Source organism: Orbicella franksi, chromosome 6, assembly GCF_964199315.1.
Source record: "Orbicella franksi chromosome 6, jaOrbFran1.1, whole genome shotgun sequence".
Taxonomy (NCBI): domain Eukaryota; kingdom Metazoa; phylum Cnidaria; class Anthozoa; order Scleractinia; family Merulinidae; genus Orbicella; species Orbicella franksi.
Window position 1 is genome coordinate 32,400,640 of NC_138150.1, and position 21,734 is coordinate 32,422,373.

The window sequence follows — 21,734 nt, forward strand, 5'->3', positions numbered from 1 at the left end:
ATAATAATAATAATAATAATAATAAAATACCATCCACAAAAAAAGGATAAAAATTGACAAACTTTATTACTATGTAAAAATTATCACAATACAAAAACAACAGTAAGATTAAAGATTTTACTACTATGTATATTTATTTGTCAGTATAACTATCATTCAGCTGTTCCTCACTTATTTTCTTTGGAATCTATATCCATGTTATTTATAAGATTTCAATGGTACAAGTTTTAAAAGCATGCATACGTGCATTTCAATGTCTGAATCAATGATTCAATGCGTTAGAAGTAGTTGATACTGCACTTTGTGTAACTCATGAAACAATGGTTGGATCCTGGACAGTCCAGCGATGTAAGTCAAAACAGTTAGATTCTGTAGTGTTGCAGTAAAACCAAGTGACGCGTACCCCTCAAGATTACATTAATGAATGAGTACGTGAATATTGAACCCGCTAATCATTTCAAGAATGCAATAATGAATTGATTATTTGATTATTGAACTCGCCAGTCATTTCAAAAATCAATATTAAATTGATTTTTTTAACATTAAACCCATTAAGCGTATCCTTGGAATGACTAGTGGGTTCAATTTTCCAATAGTCAATTCATTAATGCATTCTTGAAACAACTAGTGGGTTCAATATTCAAATAATCAATTCATTAATGTAATATTGAGGGGTATGCTTCACTTGGTTTGACTGTAATATGTCAGCGCGTACAAAGCCATTCACCTGGGCAAGCTAAGGGAACTCTGTAAATAATAATTATAAGTTATGGTATGCTAGTTCCATGTATCAATTCCTTACAAAGTCATTTATCTGCTCATTCACAATTATACAGTAGATTCACTGGCCCATGGTTCTGCCAATTTGTAAAACAGCAAGTAAGGAGAAGTGAATGATGATTCTGATGATGACAACAGTGTTGAAACATCAGCTTCCTCCAATATTGCAACTTCAGCATCATCAAAATGAATCCACTGGAATGCCTGGGTATCTTGCACACTGCTGTCTGAATCTGGTATTTCCACATCACCAGAATCTGTAGCATTCTGGCCTTTTGTGGCTTGATCTGGTTGCCTTTTGCTATCTTGGAAATTCAATTTGCGTATTGCAGTTTTACTGGATGCAACATCACAATACTGAAAAGTTTGGATCTTGTTAAGTGATTTTTCAGTTCCAGTAAAGCTGAAAGTTGGTGTGCTGTGATGCCTCTGTTTTTTAGCTGTAATTTGTAAATCAGCTATTTTTTCTTCATCATGGTTTTCTAGTTTGGTCTCCTTTGTTGAATGTTTTCTGGATTTGTGGAAGTATCTTGTGATTCCAGAAATACATGTTGTCTTAGCTTTCTCAGCAGAGCTCTGTGGACTTGCAATCTGATTAGTTTCAGAACATTTGTCATCACTGGAGAAAGTGTCGTCATAACTTGAAAAAGACTGTGATTCACCCAGATGAGATGATTCCATGATACTATGCACTTCATCGTGGCCATATTCAGAGCAAGGTGCATGAGTGTTGTCATGCTGTTTGTTGTTGTTATTAACATCTGCCATGTTGGATTTGGGAACCTTCACATAAGCTTGATAGTGGCCACTGCAGGAGGTCATACCACTGTGCATTACTATACCAAACAAATGGAAAGTTGGATTGGCAGTAGAACTTGAGTTTGAGCACCAGTCCTTGAGTGACAGCTCCATTGGTGTTTGGAGGTTTGAAGTGATCTTGGAGACACTGCCCGATAAAAACCTGCAATTAGAGAAAATGATTAGCAGCTGTTCTAAAGAATCTGATCCAACCAATGGACAGTAGTATATTGTAGATACCCCCTATTGGTTAAATGAACCTGTAGGGGGAACTCATTTTCATATGAATGGTTTTACATGATGACTCGTTTTGAAACAGATGCAAAAGGCAACTCGGAAATGGCCAACTGGTTGTAACAACATAATGGAGGTATTAGTGGTGTAGTCATAAGTTGGGATTCTACCATAATTATCAAAAAGTTTTGGTCAGAGTTATTTGCCAGAGTCTCGCAGATCAATTATTTGCCTCAGCCTTTGGCTTCAGCAAAGAATTGATCTGCTCGCCACTTGCAAATCATGATATAATTTTTGCTTAACTTTGTCCAGTAATAAATTATTGTTAATTGTCAACTTTGCTATCCTATCAAGGTAGCCAATATATAGTTTTTCCTTACCAAACTTTGCTGCCTGAGGCTACAATGAAACCTTTATGATGCATATTGATGCCTGTCGAACTTCCCTAGTGTGGGCTTTAACATTCAACAGTTCTTCTATAAATTACTCAAATCAAGTTATCCTGAAATTGAGTTAGCGGCCACCTTAAATGTTGTTTGTAATCTGTCCTTTCAACTGTGTGGACTTTTCACTTTTCAATTGACTCTTTCAAGGAACATAACCTAATACAGCATTGTAAATTCAGTCCGGCATCTGCTCAATAGTTGCATTATAGAAATTGGCAAAATAAAATTGACTGTAGTGTCCATGTCTGGTTAGCTGAGATGTGCACTGAATATAATGCTAATTTCAGGACCAGACAGACTTAGTACCTGTTAAATAAAGGATGTCTACTAATCAGGGCAAGGCTTAATAGAAATTTCATTGTGCTTCAAAATTGGGTGTAAAAGTCAGTTTTTCATGAAGTAGAACAGAAGACTCACCCTGATAGAGAATTTGCAGTAAATCTCTTGAGGTGGATTGTAAGTATCTTTGGCAACTTGTCAAAGCATGTGGAGATTTCAGCTTCGGTATGAGTGAGACAATTCTCACAGAAATACTTGTTGTCTCCACTCAGATGTTCTATTGTAGCAAACTGCGACAAGGCCCAACCAAGGCTTTGGCTATCTTGGCCTTTCTTGGGTGTTGGTGAAAAGGTGTGAGCTTTTTTAGCATCATACACTTTAGGTTCCTTTTTAACTGGCACACTGATGTCTTGGAAGTTTTCAAAACGTCTCTTAGCATCTTCACATGTCAGGCATTTTGTCTGATGCAGAAGCCGTCCATGAAATAATTCTTCCAGTGGACTACAACCTCGGCTTTTGTTGTTACAAGATAATGTTCTAGCCCACAAGTTTTTATCATTCAGACTTCTGTTATACACTTTTCTAGTATCTTCTACTTTCTTTTTGATCTCATTCTCTGTTTCTTGAAGATTTACAAGCAAACTGCACAGGAATTCTTGGGCATCATGTTGAAGATTGTCTTCAAACATTGGATTTTGTCTCCTGATTAAAGAGTTGCAAGACAAATGAGAAAATAATGGGGATGTGTACATTTATACTAAGACAGCCAAGCTCAAAGTGCTTATTTTTCCTGGTAGTACAGTCTGAGAATCTCTGGTATATTTTTACTTGACCCCTGATTGATCATTTAGCTATTACAACTAGAGACTATACCTGGGGAAAAGAAGTGTCAAAGTGATACCTCATAAAATTTCAACATTTTATTGAGGGTAGGAGGGAGACATGTTTAAAATTAAAATCCATTATAAGCCATTAGGTTTTCCCTGTGTACATAGAAACTGAAATATAAGAAGTGTTAGAGGATGACTGGCTGAGTGATGACAGCTGACAGCAATAATTTATTTTCTTAAATAGATCAGGTTCATGCCAGTACTTGAAACAAACATTTTTTCACGTCAATATGTTTCATTCTTATCTGGAGTTGTTAAGAGTTTTTGGATCATGTATACTAAAGGCATCTGCAATCGAGTGTCTCCATTGATACTCGGTCAACACACAATGGACATCTCACTTGACAGTCGGTCAACAGTCAACCAGTTTTGCAGACGCCATCAAGTGTCGATTGATATAATTTATATACATATGAGTCAGTTGACACTCTACCAATTATCAACAAACTGTTGATCAAGTTTCAACCAAGTATCAATCGAGATGTTGATCGAGTATCAATCAAGACTTTGATGGAGTGTTCATTGAAGGTATCAATTGACACTTGACCGGGGATGCCTTTAGTAAAACACGTGATCTGAGTGTTTTGTAATTGATAATATAAGTGGAAAAGATGTGGAATAGTGTTGGGTCATAATTGTCAGAGTAGGCAAACCTGAAGGTTTCCATGAAATTCAGAGGCTTTGCAGCAAGAATCAACTGGTTCCGTCTCTGTATAAGATGCTCGCAATTCTCTTTGTTCTCCTTGTAATCTACTTCCAGGTCTTTCATTTGACTGAAAAGCTAAGCAAGATAACATTGTTTGAGTATACGTTACAATCATGCAGGCTTCATATTTGATTTGAATGACAGGAAACAAGGATAAAAGAATGGAATTTCAGAAAACTCCATGTTTATACCTCTTTTAGTTCAGAAGTGACTGATTTATGATCCTCATCATCACCATTGCAAAGGTCAGTTTCTTCAGCTGCCTGTTGTAACACATGACTTGGTAATTGTTTACAAAGAACCCCCATAACATTGTGGGAGGACTGGTGAATAATAATTAGTAACCATATTTACTCACAAAACCCCTCTCACAAAATAAGGAAAGAAGTATAGAATGCCACTTTTACAGACTTACCATTTTGTCTTTTTGCTTACAAAGCACATCCTCGGAAATTAAATCACGCTACATGTATATAACGTATGCAAATGTAATGTTGTTACTTCCCTTTTCTGCTGGTGTATGACATTTGTAGACTGCGACTTTTTTTAAACTAATATCGTATTCCCATTCTCATTACTGAGAGCTAAGTGTAAACAACCAAACTTGAGTGCTATTATTTATGCAAACCCAAGTGATATTCAGGTTAACCAGGGTGTTTTTTAAGCTAAAAAAGTTATGTAATCTGTGTGCAGTCTGCAAATGTCATTACCTGCCAGATTGTTTTTTTATTAGGGTTTGGGGTTAATTGTAACTTCATTTCTACATCCCAGTCACTTCAGTCCATCATTATCCCATCCCTTGCGAGTTTCTGTTACTGTTGGTATATCATGCACATGTCATGGATCTCACAAAACTGCCAGTCCTTCACCCCCTCTCTCCCCCCCACCCCCCCTCCCCACCCCACACACACACGCACCCACAAAGCGGAGGGCTACACTCCTGGGGGACGGGGGCAACTCCCTTTTATGGGCTGTATGGGTATGTGTCACCCCAAAGGCTAGGGTTTTCAGCCATTTTGGTAATAAAGAGAGTATCAATTTTGGCCATTTTGGTCACAAATGATCATAAATAGGATATGGTTTTTGCACTCTAGTCTTGAACTGGGTATGTTTGTTTTTAGAGGAAGCTACTTTTTCAGCTCATAAATAGGGTAGCAAAATCGTAGATTTTGGTCATAAATAGCCACACACGCCTACCCAATTTTTCTGGGAGTACCCCCCCACCTCCGGAATACACTTTACCAGTAAGATCTTCGTAAATGAGACATAACCGAGAGACAAGAAAAAGAGGGTAGGAAGAATTGTTGAGCTTCGGATCACTAGCAGTAAGGCTTAAATCAGTTTTACATGTACATTACAAAAGGTGATTTGGAACTAAAAAGTCATCGTTACCACTGAATTAGCTTACCTGTCTATCTCTCTGTGTTTCTGTTGGATGTGTATTTGCAACAGTGGGGCACAAATCTCTGATGAGTGAATCGGTTTCAATGACAGACTCCATTAGTCCTGGGCAATGGCGCAGGACTTGCAATACTGCATTTGCGAAGCAGATATTTCCATGATTCTTTAGTCCTGCATAAGGCGGTGGTGGAATTGGAGGCTCAAAAATGTCATCATCACTCGTGTTTTGAGTTGCTGCCGGACTGAATATAGGGAACAGTTTTCCCCTCTTTTCGCTCTCTCCGACGCTCGCCGACTTCTTTTTACTCGTAAGTTTCAAAGAGAACTTGGTTCGTTTACGAGGCGGACTTCTCGGACTTGAGGGCGGTGAATCTACCAGAGAGACCGATGGCATCTTTCGTCTTTAACCTCTATGTTATCACCACAACGTCCATTTATACATGATTCAGTAGTTCATTGGAAAATGTCTGCTGTAGATTAGTGGTTCATTTCATTTCCCCGCCATTTTTTCTGAATCAATTGATGTCCAGTCCGGCCCGCCACCAAAGTATCAAAGAGAGGGAACTGGGTCCGAAAGTTGCTTTCTTTGGCTTTCTTTCTAAACTGTCTGGAAATGTTATTGAGGGCAAACTTTGAGCAAATAAAAGAGAAAAAACAATTTTGCCTTAATGGATTACAATTTTAGTTCCACTTTGCCACTGACTTTGGAAATTTGCATACAAACCTGGAAGTGCCCGCTTGTCTTTAAGGCAGCGGTGTTGCTATTGAAATTGGCGCGAAAAGGGACGCAAAGTTACCCGGGAAAAAGAAAATGGCGATTGTTTCTTGGTAGTTCAAGTGTTTTCATCTTTTTACAGCTAGGCAGATTAAAAATGTTCAATGCACAAGAATTGGATCTAAAGACTACCCAGCTAAAAGCCGAAGTGCTACTGTCAGAGCCCTCAACTCACGAAGGTCTTGAAGACGAAGAGAGGATTGAAAGAGCAACTTGTTCATATTCAAATGAATCAGAACGCTTCTTGCTCCAAGAGAGAAATTTTTCACGACAGTATGCACAGATATATTCAGTCCGTATCATGGCAATGAGAAAGAAGCTAGCTGCAGCTGCCAGAAGGAAATGGGGTATGTAACCCTAACCCTAACCCTAACCCTAAAACCAATAAATGTAGATGTAAGCATAGATGTGATTGACCATAATTAATATTCCGCAGAACTTTTTTTACACCTTAAACTTGTGAGTCTCCATCATGCCTGTCTGAACATAAGGGTGCACAATTTCAACTTCAGTGTGTAAATTATTTTTTTTACGATAACTGCAGAAATTCTTGCACACTCATTGGCTAATTCTCATTGTCAGTAAGCAGACAGACACATGAATTTATAATATTTATGCAATGCAGCAACGAACGAGAGCGGACATTTTGACAATTTGATATCTTAAAAAACAAATTGACATCAGTTTTTAATACGTCCGTCCTGTTATTGACAATGAATTTCGTCATAACATTGTCAAAATAGCCTGCAGATCTACTCAGCTATCACCAGGAAGCACAGCTATTTTGACAATGTTATGATGAAATTCATGATCAATAACAGAACAGACGCATGAAAAACTAACATCAATTTGTTAAGTTTCCCATTACTATTCACAACATAAAGCATAAAACCTTTACTGTAACAGCATAAGAATTAAAACTACAAAGCCTGTTGGGTGGTGTAAACTACTGAATTAAAATATCAAAATATATACATGTAAGTACTAAATACAGAGCTAAGATCAAAGTATCAATCTAGGCTTAAAATATTAAAATAAGTGTCTAAAAATACAACTAAGTTATTCGTTTCTTTCACTTGTTTTTTTTTTCCCTTCTTTTTATGAAGCAGTGATAAGATTTTTATCAATGGGAGACTTTAACATTAAGCAACAATTTTGTTTACTTGAAATTCTAAGAAATTGTTCCAGGTAAAACTAAGATAACTGCTTAAAACAGCATTCAGCTTTCCTAAATCCTCAAATTATTCCAAATTTGGCGATATTTCTGAAACAGCATTTGTTAGATTTGTTAGGCTATCTGTGATAATATATATTATGTTATTTGCCAGCTGGGAAGTCCGTATAGTGAAAAATTCTGACTGAGGTCTTGAAAATGCTGCCCAAGGCTACAGGCTGCGGGCAGCATCTTCAAGACAGAGGCCACAGTTTTTCACTATATGGACGGACCCTAAGCTGGCAAATAACATGTTTATTTCCTGTAGTAAATTGGTTTTACAGATTGCAAGTGGGTTTGTTTACGCAACTTTGTACATTGAATTGACTTCTGCACCGTCTACCAACGATATTTTGTAATAAATCTTCATAAGGAGCGAGTAACTCAGATACTAGACAAAGAAAGATGTATTAAAGAACAGATATTTTTCGAACTTTTTCTATGTTAGTTGCATTTATTTCACCACTTAAGTTCTCCAAAATTGTTTTTCCAATGTGAACTTTCGTGCAAAGTGAAGTTTTACTACAAAAACAATTTCTGTCAGGCACTTGAAATCAGACTTTTCTACCGTAAATTGAATGGCAGAAAAGGAGGAAATTCGTTACGTGTAAATTCCACAGAAATCCTCCTAAATACAGCAATGATCAGAGGTAAACTCAACTGAAATTGACTAAAATTTTACGGTGAGAGAAACACAGGATTACGCTTCATCACAGTGCCAAGCTACAAACAACCAAGCAAACTCATAACTTCCAAACACTCAATTGAATTTACTTACAGTGGCTTTCCTTGCCATTTTAAAGTGAACAGAGATAAACTTGCATTGACTAATTGTCGATGGAGGTGTAAAAAAGGCAAAAGATTGATGATTACTGCTAACTTTTAGGAGCAAAATTTAGGTGCTGTAATCGCTACAGTGGGGAAAAAATCCGGCCTGTGGGCTGTATCATAAAAAGCTAGACCGGTCATGAGTGCGTGATAAGCCAATCAAATTCGAGGATTTTGGGTTCCGGCCCGCTCAGGTGCTTGAGAAAGAAATAATATGTCATATTTACACGACTAAGTTATTCCTTTCTTTTGCTTGTTTTTTAGTACTTATTAATATTAGATTTTTTTATTTTTTTTAATATCCCATTGTGTCATTTTTATTCAGATTTTCACAGTTGTGTGTGATATCTCATGATTTTTATTGACTTAACTAAGTGTAGATGTAGATTTCAGAGGGTGCTTGTCAAGTTTCTGTTTTTTCCAGTCTGTGATCATGGCATTTTTCCTAAACATTTTCAGTGGTATAATTAATCTCTTATTAACCAAGCTTGCTTGGGACCATACTGGGAGACTATCAGCCTTAGATCTTTTGTATATGGACCTTGCTGCGCTTGGTCGGTACTGTCAAGATGTTTGGCCAATATTCTCCACCCTCCACCCAGTATGGTCCTCATTCCTGATTAATAAGATATATGTAGTTTTATGACTTTGTGACCCCACAGTTTTAGAATATTTCTCCAACAACTTCTCTTTTTCAGGTGGTAGAGAGAGCAAATTTGAACTAAAGAAACTATCTGATGTAAAAATAGATGAAAAGTGCTTTGTGATAGGAACATTATTCAAGAAAATGGAACTGAAGCCTAGTATTTTAAAAGAGATAAGTGAGGAGGTATGATTGATTTGAGAACAAGACTTTGGGAAATCCTAGGTACCATGAATCTTTCTGCTTACTTGTACTCTTTCAAACATTTAACCATTTCATGTTTAGTTGATTTGGTGGGATTTAGCATTAAAAATCTCTTAAATAACGGAAAAAATGGGTAAGTGAAGTAGGAAAAATAAATATTGCTAGTAGTTCAATGAAATACATTACAGATATACGGTATATCTGTAATTGTAATTGTCATCATCATCACAGATAAATCACTGACTGTAGCCTGCTAACTAGAAATTGCTATCCAAGCAGTGGGTGTATAAAGGATTCTTTCCGATACTCATGGATAGAATTTGCATCTTTGGCTGGAAATAATCAGCCAGGGAACAGTAGGAATGGTGTATATCAATCTGAATTCTTAGACTAAAATTGATTGGTATAAATTTAAAAATCCATAATCATTGTGTAAACTATAATTCATGTTCATCGTATTCAAATCATCATAGTCTCTGTTGTTTGAGATCAACTGTATTTCAAAACGTTTCCTAATCAGAAAATATAATTTGTAGTCTTAATGAAGTCATCATGGAAAATGCTTTGTTGACAGCATAACTTGATGCCACAACCATCCAGAGTGAAGTATACTGAAGACAGTGACGAACTTGTTATAGAGGATGAAACAGAGAGAGTCACTCTCACTGGTAACATTCCAGTTGGAACATCTGTAACAGGTATCTTCTGAACATGTCTGTTTCACAGAAGGAAGTGTTGATCAATGCAGAAAGAAAAACTTGTTAGGTCTCTATACAAGGATGCAGTAACCATCAAGGGATTACATCTTAAATAACTGCTGATCTTTTTTGTGGTATATTATCTATTTTAGGAAGTATAGTAGCCCTGTGTGGCCACACAATTGACAGTGGTAAATTCTATGTTGAAGAGCATTGTTTTAGTGGCCTTCCATACCAAACTGCACCAAACCTGGATCAATGCTTATCCAATGGTGAAGACAGGTGAGAATCTCTCGCAGTGTGATAGTTATATCTTTCATATGTTCAATAGTTATCTTTAACCCATTGACTCCAGGAGCTTTTTGGCAAGAACACATTCATTCACCTTGGGCTGACACCTTGTTGTGGTGGTGGAGCTTGTGTGTCTCAATGACCCAGAGAGCTGTGCCGGCAGGGACTTTGGTCCCTGGCAGGTCTAACCATGCCGAATTGGTTGAAGGGTAGAGGCCAGACGAAGAACAGCCTCTGGTCCTCCAGGCTGGGGGTTGGGCAGCAGGCCGATAACCCGCTCCTGGAAAAAGAAACATATTATGGAAACCGAAACTAGAATTACCACTGCACCCTATCGGGAAGCAGGGGTACAAGATGCTAACACCCGGTTGGAGCAACGTGCGAAGCAGAGAATGACGCATAAACCGCCGATGAAATTGCTGTCGCCAAAAGGGTGTGTGAAGATCGGGCAATGGAATATAAGGACATTTTTGGATATTTTCAGTTTGGATATGAGCCAAATTAGCTCTAATTTGCTCAAAAAGGCATTTGCAACATGGCAGCATGTCTTTCTTTCCACTACCTTTGCATTTAGGACATTTTTGCTCCGGCATGTGCAGTAATCAAAATTTCAAGTATTTGGTCTTAATAAATGGGTTAAGTAGAGAAAATGAGATATATTTCAATGAATGCTTTTAGATATACATCTGGGAAATATTTGAAGAGGGTACACTAAGAAAAATAAAACTATAAATTAAGATACCTTATATGTATAGGGTCAAGCAGAATTAAATTGAAATACTAGCTGGACTACAGAAAGATCCTGCTCCCTCAATCTTGTTTATTTGGTAAGAAAAGTAACAAAGGACACAGGTCAAACTGCCCTGTCATTTTTCATTAGGTATGTGGCACTCATTTGTGGTCTTGGCTTTGGTAATGAAAGTCAGGATTTGCTCAGCCTTCAGATGTTTTCTGATTTGGTGACAGGAGAGCTTGGAAGTCTCCAGGTTAGATTCTTTTCAATCTTGTCAGGCATCTGGGCCGGAATGGTAGATGAATACTTTTTGACATGTCAACATCCTCTATTGACAAGACAGTTATTAATTTTTTAGGATCAAGAATCTTGTGCCAAGATATGCCGTGTAATTATTGCTGGTAACTCTTTGAGCCAGTGCACACAGACTAAAGACAGTGAAACAAAGGTAATTAATCAATACACGTTTAGCCAACGGAACAATTTTATGGTAGAGCTGAAAATGTTGCTTTTTACCATTCAATAAATTAGGCTATCGGTGAATTAGGTTTAATTAGTTTGCTTGTGCTAATATCTACAAATAATAGTAAAATACAGACAGGACAAAAATACCAAAGGAGTAGTAATAACTCTTGCAAGTTATAACACTACGTAGATTGGGAAGGCATGGCCACCTCTGAACAGGTTTGTATCACTGTCTACAGCTTTTTAGTGTGGACATTGAGTCACAATTAGATTTGAAAGTATAATTATAGTGATAATAAGCATAGTTTTAGCACCCAAATATGTTACTGTAAACCTATGCATAGTATTTCTTCTTTGATTGCAAATCAAACCTCTAAATCATTTCCCTCACATTACAACAATGAATGAGACGAGATGCACATTTGGGCCAAAAATTACATTTAATATGTAAAACATTGTCAAAGACCCCCAATGGGCAGGGGGGAGGGTAAAATAATACAACGAAGAGGCTAGCGAGAGCGATTGCACGAGGTGAAAGCTGACAATAGAATCACACAGAACAAGAGGAAACTTGAATGGAGGTAAGCCTAATGACACAATCAATAATTAACCAATAGTATTTAGGCTGGAATGGTTTTTAGGGACTGAACATAGCCAAAGGGAATATAACTCAGATGGGGTCTTCAGCACTCAGTAATTGCAGTTCAAAACACAGCCTTTTACTTCACAGGCAAAGTATCTGACAAGAAATGCAGTGGCTGGGAGTGTGGAAGCTATTAAGAATCTGGATGCCTTTGTGCTGCAACTTGCTGTAAGTCATGAGGATTGATGACCAATATTTAACAATTATTCACCATAGTGGAGGTAAATATCCATCACTTTCACCAACACTGAGGTGAATAATTGTTTCAGTATATACCACACAAGCTGAATAATTAGTGGACCAAAACGCTATTTTATGTGTGACAAGCGGTCGGAAATTTCAAAATTTTTCGCACCAGCTGCTAGGAGGTGAATAGTACTTGCTAATCACCTCCAAGTTAACCAATCACAGCATGTGAAAAGCACTATTTACTTGTGTGGTATATACTAATGAAAATTATTCTCATGTCTCATCCTCAGAACCTTCACATTTTTGTTTGTTTGTTTGTTTTTTTTGCTTTTTACAAAATGGTTACTGCAATCCCTAAGTACTATTTTCTCGAAAGACTAATTCGCACCTTCAGGTTAGCTAAATTTGATACTCTCTGTCCAATCTTTGTGAAAATAAATTATGTAATCTTTTTTTCCTTGACAGGCATGTGTTCCAGTGGAAATAATGCCAGGGGAGTTTGATCCAGCCAATCATGCAATACCACAGCAGCCCCTTCATCCCTGTATGTTTCCTCAAGCAGCTGCATATCCCACATTCCAGAGTGTCACCAACCCATACGAGGCTCTAATTGGTGGTGTAAGGTAACATGTACCTTAAGACCTGGTTTTCAGTACCACATTAAAGCACAAGTACAAGCATAACAGTAGTGATGACACACACAACACAAGCATAAGCATATCAAGCATGAGCAGAAGCAGAACAAAAATCTTTGCTCTTCTTGGGCCTGTCCTTTTGCGTGTCAAGTGAAAATGCGCTGCTGTAAACATAAGCACAAGTAAAATCATCATCCACCATCTTGTTTTACCACATGTATATCAAGGAGGACAGTATAGAACTGAAAATAAGGCAATTATCCATTCTGGGCATGAGTATATCCTTATGCTTTTGTTATGGGTATCCTCACTATACTTGTGCAATATGCATGTGCTTACATCCTAGTGAATTAATTTAGTACACAAATATGTATTGGTTGAGATCTAGGCAGAAAAAAATTTATGCAGTAATAGAGAAGTATCTCATCAAAAAATGTGTACTGTTACTGTTTTGCTATGATAATAGATTGATACTTTGTAGACTTCTGGTAATGATGGTTGTTAAAAACATTTGCGAGTGTTGTAATGAGTACTTTGTACACTGCTTGATTCTAGGGTTCTTGGAACTGCAGGACAGAACATTAATGACATCTACAAAGTCTCAAGCTTCGAGGATTGTTTGGAGATTCTCGAACACACCATGAAGTGGGGTCACATAGCACCCACAGCTCCAGACACTCTAGGTACAATTCTCTTTTAGATGTCATGATCACGTTCTGTGTAATTGTGTGTTCTATAAATGTATTGTAGGGTAGCAATAACTTCCCAGGAGTGGGGAGTAACTTATTACATGTATAATATTCTTGTTTAGAAGTTTATTATACAAGTAAAAAGAGTAAAATGGTCCAAAGGGTGATTGCCAGAGGGGAAAATGTGAGAAATGGGCTAGGTTTATGGACATATTATAATAATCTCCATAATTTTCAGCAGAAAAGAAAAATACATATCTTGAATTACATCAAATTATGTTACATGACATTTAATTAAAGTAAGGTTTATATCACTAAACCATACCACCCATAGCCCAGCTCTTCAAATAATGGTTAAGTCAACCTTGGGTTAGAGGCAATCCTAGACAAGAGATAAAAATTTCTTAACCTATGGGCAAGATAGCTTTGTTCAAAGCAGGGTAAGTGGGTCAGTTAGTTAACCTCAGGTTAAGGGAGTCAAAAATGAATGAAGACGAAGTTGCATATTCTCCAAAGCAAATGAAAAACAACCAGAGTCTGACACAAAATAGGTCAACTGTCAGTCTTCCACTGTAGTTCTTTGTCTGTGAAATAACTATGACAATTTCATGGAAGGCAATATTTCTGAAGCTTTTCTTGCCGTTAGTGTACAGTGAAAAGCAACCTTGTTATTTTGCCTCAATTTTAGTGAGATAACCCAAGTCACGAGGTGGGTTAAATTTAACCTGCTGTTATCTGAGGTTAGTGTTAACTTACCCTCAAACAACAGAACTAACTTGCAGATAAAATTTAACCGGAGGTTAAGTCAATTTAATCTGAGGTTAGATTTAACCCCCTTTAAACAACCAGGTCCAAGAGTATTAATGAGTGCCAATCACATGCTAGGACAACTTTACAAAATGCTTGGGAGGTAACCTGGGGAAGGACTGACATCCTACCCAAGAGATTAAAAATGCTTTTTATACTGCAATAAGCTTGGGTCTGGTTGTGTACTTGTTTGGTAAAGTGTGACTTCGCTTTTTTGGCAGGGACGCAACTTGTTCCTATAGTGTTTTAACTTCTGTTGTGGATGTTGTTTTCAGGCTGTTATCCATACTATGACAAGGATCCCTTTATTTTAGAGAAGTGTCCACATGTGTACTTTGTTGGCAATCAACCAAAGTATGGGAGCAAAGTTCTTCATGGTAAACTCACTGATGTTTTGTTATAGAATAAGCCACATTAGTCAATGAACTCACAACACCAACTGAACGTGTGATTCATTATAACCATCTTGTAACGCATACTTCCTGGAATATCTGCTTTTGCTTGTTTTGGACCTAGTCATCCTCTTGATATTACATGCTCAAGTATTCTGTCTTGCTTTTTCAGGAGAAAATGGCCAAAAAATACTGTTAGTGACAATTCCTGACTTCTCCAGTTCAAAGACCTGTGTGATGCTAAATCTACAATCACTCACATGTCATCCAGTGAACTTCTCTGCTTCTGTATCAATGCAGATGGAAATGTAACTGTGTGGATCTATAAGCCTGAGAGAGTTTACTCTTTATGTGTACTGATACCACATTGACAAGGAAAGAGCAAAGCAACCAAGGATTTCACAGTACTTTAGTTTGTTAACCATGAATACTACTGGACAGAGTCCACTGTTATAGAAAATTATAAAATCAGTCAAAATTCAGCATTGCCTAACCTACATTGTGCATACTATGCAAATAGTCAGCTATGTAGACACCTTGTAAGACCCAAGATATCATATATATGCTTACACTATTTGTAGCGTTTTCCAGCAGTTGCGTGACAACTGACTATGCACGTCAAATTTACAAACTAAATCATTAAGAAACATCAAATAGCAGAAACTAAAATTTGGTTCCTTAATGATGGAGTGTTTGAACCCAACAAACTGATGTTAACAAATTTGCTTTGAACATTGTAAAAAATCTAACAGCTTTATCTTTTTGTGTAAGCTTTGAAATAATATTTAGTTCCTGATAATATGAGCCTGATGTAATATTATGTCTGAGTCCTAGAAGAAAAGAGTTGTAACTTAATATCTAAACTGTAGGAAGTTGACCAATACATTCCTTTTTAATACAGCATCTCGAAAGGATGGTTGTCAGCACTACCAAAAGGTGCATCCATGGATAAAAAGCTTCATTACAACTCATTCAAGTTTGCCAAATTGAACATTGTCTTGTCTTAAAATGTACAAAATTTTTGTTGAATGAACTAGAAAATTGGCCTGTCTTGCATACCCTATACTGTCAACAAGAGCTTGTCAGATTTCTGAATTGAAACCCACTGAACACCAGTTACATCACTACAATGTTAATGGCATCAAATGAACAAAATAAATCACATCATACAAAATCACTGCATAGAGTCCACTTTACAAGGACCTTTAGTTAAAAGAAAAGTCTTAAAGATGATTTCCAGTCCATACAGCACAGTCTCAGCACCTTAATGTTTATGAACATTATAAGTCCCACTTGATGGAATGCGAATTAATGTTATTCGTTACCAACCACATACCTTATCTTTCAACAGCTTCATTGATTTTTACAGCTGCAAAGTTGTTTCATCAAGTGATATGAGAAAAAACAAGCATAATGCTTTCCATTCATAATGGCAGTTTACATGAAACTTTGAATTTACTTCATGTAAGTAGTTGCAAAATGTTTACATTTTGTGATGTCTTTCATGAAACAAAACAAAAAACCTAAGCAATCTCTCGAGAGTGCACAATACGGACTGGAAATCATCTCTAAACTCTTGCAAATTAGCAGAAGAAAGAAATCTTGTCTATTGCCATCTAAATATATCTTCAACCAACCTATCATGTTTTGTTGAAGGAAGCCCGATTTCTATTCAACCTGTCTCATCAAAATTTGTGGTAGTTATTTGAAAAGCTGTTTCATTAAGTGGTGGCATGAAGAACTGCTACTCCTGCTGCAGCCCGACACCTTGTCATGGGAATAACATCTTCCCATTCGTCAGTTCTTGGATCATATGCCTCTACTGTGTTAAGATATGACGGTCCATCAATTCCACCAACAGCATAAACCCAACAGCCATATGTCATCACACAAACGCCATCACGACAAGAATTAAGTGAAGCAGCTTCAGTCCATACATTCATGCGAGGTTCAAACATTTCAACAATCTCAAGCCTTGAGGCACCATCAAAACCACCTATGGCATAGATGCGACCATCTAATGCTGCAGCACCAATCCCTGCCCTGGGCCGGCTCATGGGAGGTAAAAGAGTCCATCTGTTTGTATGAGGATCATAGCATTCAATTGAATTGAGGAATGAAACTCCATCATTCCCACCAATTACAAAGATGCGATCTCCAAGCTCTGCCACACCTGTGTAGAAAGAGACCAGTGAGACATGAATTGTCTGTTAAAATCTGTCTGAAACTTGACAAATTTCTTGTCCTTACCAAGCACACTTTAATTTGTTTTTTCAATATTTAAGGTCTGATTTAGGTTATCTTATTGCTTGAAGATATTTTTAATTGACTGGATCCAGAGCTTTTGTAATAATTATCATGCTGACAGAAAAGAGTACTCAAGTGCTCAACAAGTCATTGTTTGATTTGAAAAGAAACCGAAATTCTTTGAGTGTTGCAGAACTAATGTGCCAAAAAAATTGCCATTGCTTCCCCATCTTATTAAGCTGATTAAGGTATGATTACACTTCACTTCAACATAAATGAGTTTATTTTTGTGTTCTCTCCTTGCATCTCCTGCTACATACGTTTTTCATGTTCATAAATTATCAGTCAGACACAATGATTTGACCTTTTTCTGGTCATTATCAACATACTGTAACATGACAACATCTGGACAAAAGCCAACCCTTGTATTACTAACACTCACATACCAGGGAAACTGCGGGTAATATTTGTAGGTGCAACAAGACTCCACACATCAACCAGAGGGTCATATCTTTCAACAGTTTTTAGGCATGATCTGCCATCATAGCCGCCCATTGCATACATTGCTTCACCAAGTACCCCGACTCCAACACCTGAACGACTTGTGTTGAGTGACTTGACATACATCCAGTGGTTTGCCTCTGGTGAAAAGCACTCTACCGTGCTCAAACGTGAATAGCCATCTGAACCTCCAACAGCATAGAGCCGACCTCCTAAACTTCCAGTGCCAAGCTGTTGTCTTGGCACATTAAGTGAGGGTGCTTGCTGCCAAATGTTACTTTGTAAGCTGATGACAAGGGCAAAACATTACAAGAAGAATGTCACATAAGAGCCATACCTGTGGTTATTAAGGATTTGTGTCCGGCCAAAATTATTTTAAAAAATTGACAATTTTTGCTATCGCTCATCTCAGGCAAAACACAACTTCCACCCTGTTCTCGTTAAACTTGAAAGGGTCGACTCATTCATTAACCAGCCCACGCATATGTAAAATTTGATAACATGCATCCGTTTTAGCAAGGCTCATCCATGCATAATGTTTTTGTTGGACGGAAAATCACTCCCTACCCACAGAATTCCAGACAAAAAAAAACTGTTGTTTCAGGAGTAAAGTAGGCCATATTTCACCAAGAAAGAACCCCTCGGGCTAACAAAATTCACAACGAAAGATATTGATCAACAAATTTTTTTCCACCAGAGACAATTTTTGTATCCAAATAGTTTGATGACTAATTCCACTCCTTGTATTTTGATACCAGAGTTAATGGGATTCCAAAACTGAACTACGGGAAACAAAAACAGAGCTTGTGAAATAAATTTGAGCACATACGCACAAAGTGAAATAGGATAGCGGAGTAAAAAAAATGTTACCTGAATATCAGGTGAGTGTCAACTGTAAACATACAAGGAAAGTTGGTAGATGTCAACAACTGAGATTACAAACCTGTAGCACTCTACTGTATTTGAAATAGTTTCTCCCGCTTCTTTACCGCCAACAGCGTATAATGTACCCATCATAGATTTTCTCGGTTTCATTCGATCAGTGCGAAACAGCGCTCGCTGTTCGGGTACAAGATGATAGTTTTTCGCCTCATCCAGCAAATCTCTGCACGCCAAATTCGATCGTATTAAATTGTCAGCATCAACTCGGTTCAGGAGATAGTGCTTAGAAATCAACGGCATTCGGACAAATCGTATCAGACTTGGAAGCTGTTTGGCTCGATTGTTTAAGTCATGTTTCACCCAAGACATCACGGCTTCGTAAACTTCTTCTTCAGCGATGATGTTCAAGTCGTCGCTTGAAATCACTTTTATCAATAATTCGCAAGGCAACAAAGCATATTCCTCTGACTTCATTACTTCTCTAAAGTTCTCAAGCACAAAATTGTCCACAACTTCAAGAAAATTTGTGCAACCATGCGCTTCGGTAAACTTCCTTATTCCCAAGCAATTAGAAGGGTCCAGTTGAGTTTCTAAGAATTGACAGCATATATCTCGCACTTCGTGAAATTGTACTAAACAAGCGGTGGCCAGTATGGACTGTACATTTTCAACGTTAACATCAACCTTTCCCGTGTAAGCGAATTCCACTAGAATTTGTACTACAGTAGCGTCTATGTCTTTCATAGTGATAACTTTCTGTCGGCTTTCTGCCAAGTCGCTCGTAAACATGGCGTAGAAGTACGAACTACACGCTGCCAAGACGGCCCTGTGAGTGGGAATGTGTTCGTCTCCAATTTTAAGAACGACATCACATAGCTTAAGGCAGTCTTTGCGATGTTTGTTCATAACTTCCAGTACTCGACCACTGTGTGAAGTCGAATAAGGCGAGTGAAGTTCTCTCCCTCCTCCCACCTCCATGATATATTTTTTTGCTGTTGGGTGAATGTTGTCCAACCTCGTTCCCAGGGTCTCTCGAACGAGGTCCTTCGGAAACTTCCGAAACTTCAGTCATGGACAGAAGTGTTGACACATTTGAGCAAAACAAACGCTTTCTACCGGCATCCTTCCGTAATTGAAAAAAAACCTTTTCTGTCGATAACCAAACCCCCCTCTCCCCCTTTTCAATGTTGAAAAATGCTCCGTGGGCACTGTCACGTGGTTACAACATTGTAAAGGGGAGAGGGTGTCGAAATGTGAATATCGGAGATTGAAAAACTCACGCGTTCAACGAAACAGTGTTTTTGCGGGGAGTGTCTCAACTACTTTTGTCCATGATTGTTGTTCTTGTTTTATATTTGTAAATATATTTACAACATATCAGTGTATATGAGGCAAGGAAGCCCATGGAAGCCAACAAGGCTTATATAAAGGACTACCTTAAACATACCCAAGCAGGAGCCTATGACCTAAGTCTTAACAAAATAATAAAAATGCTGTTATCGGCATACAAAATGATCAAAATTTAGGATAAAAAGTAGTTAAGCAAAACTAAATGCGCAAATGCACAAAAGCAAAGGAGGGGCCTGAAAAGGGAAAAAAGCCCACACAAGCACACTGAGAGAAGTAAAAGAGAAGAGAAATAAAACCTTACATAACAATGAGTGAATCCATGTTAGAAATTTCGTGCAGACCTTGGAGCAAGCCCGGTAGACATTTGGCTATTTTGAAAATATAAAGCGTTTCCATATGGTAGAAGGCTTTCTTTCTTTATTATTATATGCATCATATGGGTGATTCTGGACACCCTTCGATTGTCTATCATATCCCAAATTCTTAACTTGATTAAATTGAACGGTTACGACTTATAATTTTGATGGCTTGACAGCGAAAACGTGGCATATAGGTAGTTGACTTCTACACGCACTTACACGGGATCGATTCACGCGCACGGCCAGCGCACAAACTTCTAGTTCTCTTACTATAAACCGCTGACACAACAATTTGCAGGTTCATATAGAGCCCGCTCCGCCCGCTTTGAAACAGCTCATTTCCCGTTCTAAATTTTCAGATTACGAATGTGTTCAAGAATTTCCAGTCACGTTACTTCTTAGCTGAGGGGGAATCCCTCCGTCAGTTGTTCCGGTTTGGCGCTCTGCAGAAAACCAAACGGACTTGCATCCAGTTGCACGAATCAAAGGTATCGGGGAGGACTTTTGCTAGATCGAAGTAAGACAGCTAAAATAATCACTCTGTCAGTGTGTTCGATGATTCTGATGGGTTTGACTTGAATTTTCATTTTCTTGATTTGAAAGATCTGAAGGGAATCATGTCTGGTTCTCCCAAAGGAGGTAAGAAGAACGAACAACTACAATTTGTCTATATTTCAGGCTTATAGAGGTCCACATTTTCACCTTCATGTGAAAATATTCTTCATCAATTAAGACATGAGCTTAAGTATAAAACTTATTAGCTTAAAATATCGAGTTTATTATAACTCACAGAATAACTCACTGATTATGTTAGAGTTTGATTTCTCATGAGTCATTGTCAGGAGATATCTCTTTTGTGGTCGGTTTAGTAAATTAAGTGGATTTAAATATACTGCATTTTTGAATGCATGCATTATGCTGGCCATGAATTTCATTTTCATCCTTCAAATTCACATTTTATTAATAAGTTATAATAAGGTTTACATTAGGTCAAGGTAGATATTGTGAACTGATACTAAAGCTTATGATGCAGTCAATATTTATAGCCTGGGGGGAGGGGGGTGCTCCAAGAAAAATGGGATGCAGGTGTTTGGCCCGCTTCCCAAAACCTTGACCCTGTTTCAGCAAAGTCTGCATTATACCCTATTTAAGATCTGACCAAATATAACTTTTATACCCTGTTTCAGACCCGACCATTAAATCAAAACCCTATTTCAGACCAGCCTTATAATCAGTTCGTTAGCTCAGACTGATGTTAACCCAGACATGCACACCCACAGCTTTTGGCACAAGACCTAAGTATTTCAGTGCATATTTTAAGTTCAACTGACGCAATCACTCTGATCTGGGTATCATTGGAGAGATTGTTTCCTCCTGCAGAACTTGAATATAAGTGATGCCAATTTTGGTCAAAGGTGATGACATCAGAAGTGGTTGTGGCTGGTACAGGTGCCAGTGGGTTAAAAGCTGACCTTATGTTTTCAGTAGGCGGGGATGTCAGTCGTTTTGCCTACAAGTTGATTCGCCTACATCGAAGTTGTTTTGCCTACACGACCGAAGTCGTTTCGCCTACACGATCCAAGTAGATTTGCCTTCATTAAAGTCATTTTGCGTACACTTAAGTCTAAAATATTTTGTGAAAACAGATGAACATCA

General features: G+C 37.8%; 3 protein-coding genes and 1 long non-coding RNA gene across 4 annotated transcripts; 2 read left to right on the forward strand and 2 right to left on the reverse strand.

Moving 5' to 3' along the window:
• Positions 1 to 45: 45 nt before the first annotated feature.
• LOC145490893 (ubiquitin carboxyl-terminal hydrolase 1-like) lies at positions 46 to 5,928 on the reverse strand. Its single transcript, XM_081470012.1, has 5 exons — positions 5,542 to 5,928; positions 4,325 to 4,396; positions 4,081 to 4,208; positions 2,676 to 3,239; positions 46 to 1,741 (listed from the first exon to the last, which is right to left on the reverse strand). The coding sequence occupies exons 1-5, from the start codon at positions 5,926 to 5,928 to the stop codon at positions 829 to 831; spliced, it is 2,064 nt and encodes a 687-aa protein (XP_081326138.1). The 3' UTR covers positions 46 to 828.
• Positions 5,929 to 6,191: 263 nt separating this feature from the next.
• LOC145490897 (DNA polymerase delta subunit 2-like) lies at positions 6,192 to 15,668 on the forward strand. The gene is made up of 11 exons (XM_081470016.1): positions 6,192 to 6,656; positions 9,049 to 9,179; positions 9,772 to 9,895; positions 10,048 to 10,177; positions 11,067 to 11,172; positions 11,278 to 11,367; positions 12,115 to 12,195; positions 12,682 to 12,839; positions 13,407 to 13,534; positions 14,623 to 14,724; positions 14,912 to 15,668. Exons 1-11 carry the CDS (start codon positions 6,203 to 6,205, stop codon positions 15,049 to 15,051), a joined length of 1,644 nt encoding a protein of 547 aa, XP_081326142.1. The 5' UTR covers positions 6,192 to 6,202; the 3' UTR covers positions 15,052 to 15,668.
• A 563-nt stretch (positions 15,669 to 16,231) lies between these two features.
• On the reverse strand, positions 16,232 to 19,757 carry LOC145490895 (kelch-like protein 20). Its single transcript, XM_081470015.1, has 3 exons — positions 18,431 to 19,757; positions 17,433 to 17,773; positions 16,232 to 16,912 (listed from the first exon to the last, which is right to left on the reverse strand). The coding sequence occupies exons 1-3, from the start codon at positions 19,345 to 19,347 to the stop codon at positions 16,461 to 16,463; spliced, it is 1,710 nt and encodes a 569-aa protein (XP_081326141.1). The 5' UTR covers positions 19,348 to 19,757; the 3' UTR covers positions 16,232 to 16,460.
• A 397-nt stretch (positions 19,758 to 20,154) lies between these two features.
• Positions 20,155 to 20,725, forward strand: LOC145489407 (uncharacterized). Its single transcript, XR_014049593.1, has 2 exons — positions 20,155 to 20,566; positions 20,682 to 20,725. It is a non-coding gene; the product is annotated as an uncharacterized LOC145489407 (long non-coding RNA).
• Positions 20,726 to 21,734: the final 1,009 nt, after the last annotated feature.

Coding starts and splice junctions, on each gene's coding strand:
- LOC145490893 (XM_081470012.1), bottom strand. CDS start 5,928: ATGCCATCGGTCTCTCTGGTAGATTCACCGCCCTCAAGTCCGAGAAGT. Junction 4,397..5,541: donor AAACACAGAGAGATAGACAG/GTAAGCTAATTC, acceptor GTGTTACAACAG/GCAGCTGAAGAAACTGACCT. Junction 3,240..4,080: donor AATTTCATGGAAACCTTCAG/GTTTGCCTACTC, acceptor CTCTTTAATCAG/GAGACAAAATCCAATGTTTG.
- LOC145490897 (XM_081470016.1), top strand. CDS start 6,203: ATGGATTACAATTTTAGTTCCACTTTGCCACTGACTTTGGAAATTTGC. Junction 11,173..11,277: donor GAGAGCTTGGAAGTCTCCAG/GTTAGATTCTTT, acceptor TTAATTTTTTAG/GATCAAGAATCTTGTGCCAA. Junction 12,196..12,681: donor CCTTTGTGCTGCAACTTGCT/GTAAGTCATGAG, acceptor TTTCCTTGACAG/GCATGTGTTCCAGTGGAAAT.
- LOC145490895 (XM_081470015.1), bottom strand. CDS start 19,347: ATGGAGGTGGGAGGAGGGAGAGAACTTCACTCGCCTTATTCGACTTCA. Junction 17,774..18,430: donor AATACAGTAGAGTGCTACAG/GTTTGTAATCTC, acceptor CCTTGTCATCAG/CTTACAAAGTAACATTTGGC. Junction 16,913..17,432: donor TATTACCCGCAGTTTCCCTG/GTATGTGAGTGT, acceptor CTTTCTACACAG/GTGTGGCAGAGCTTGGAGAT.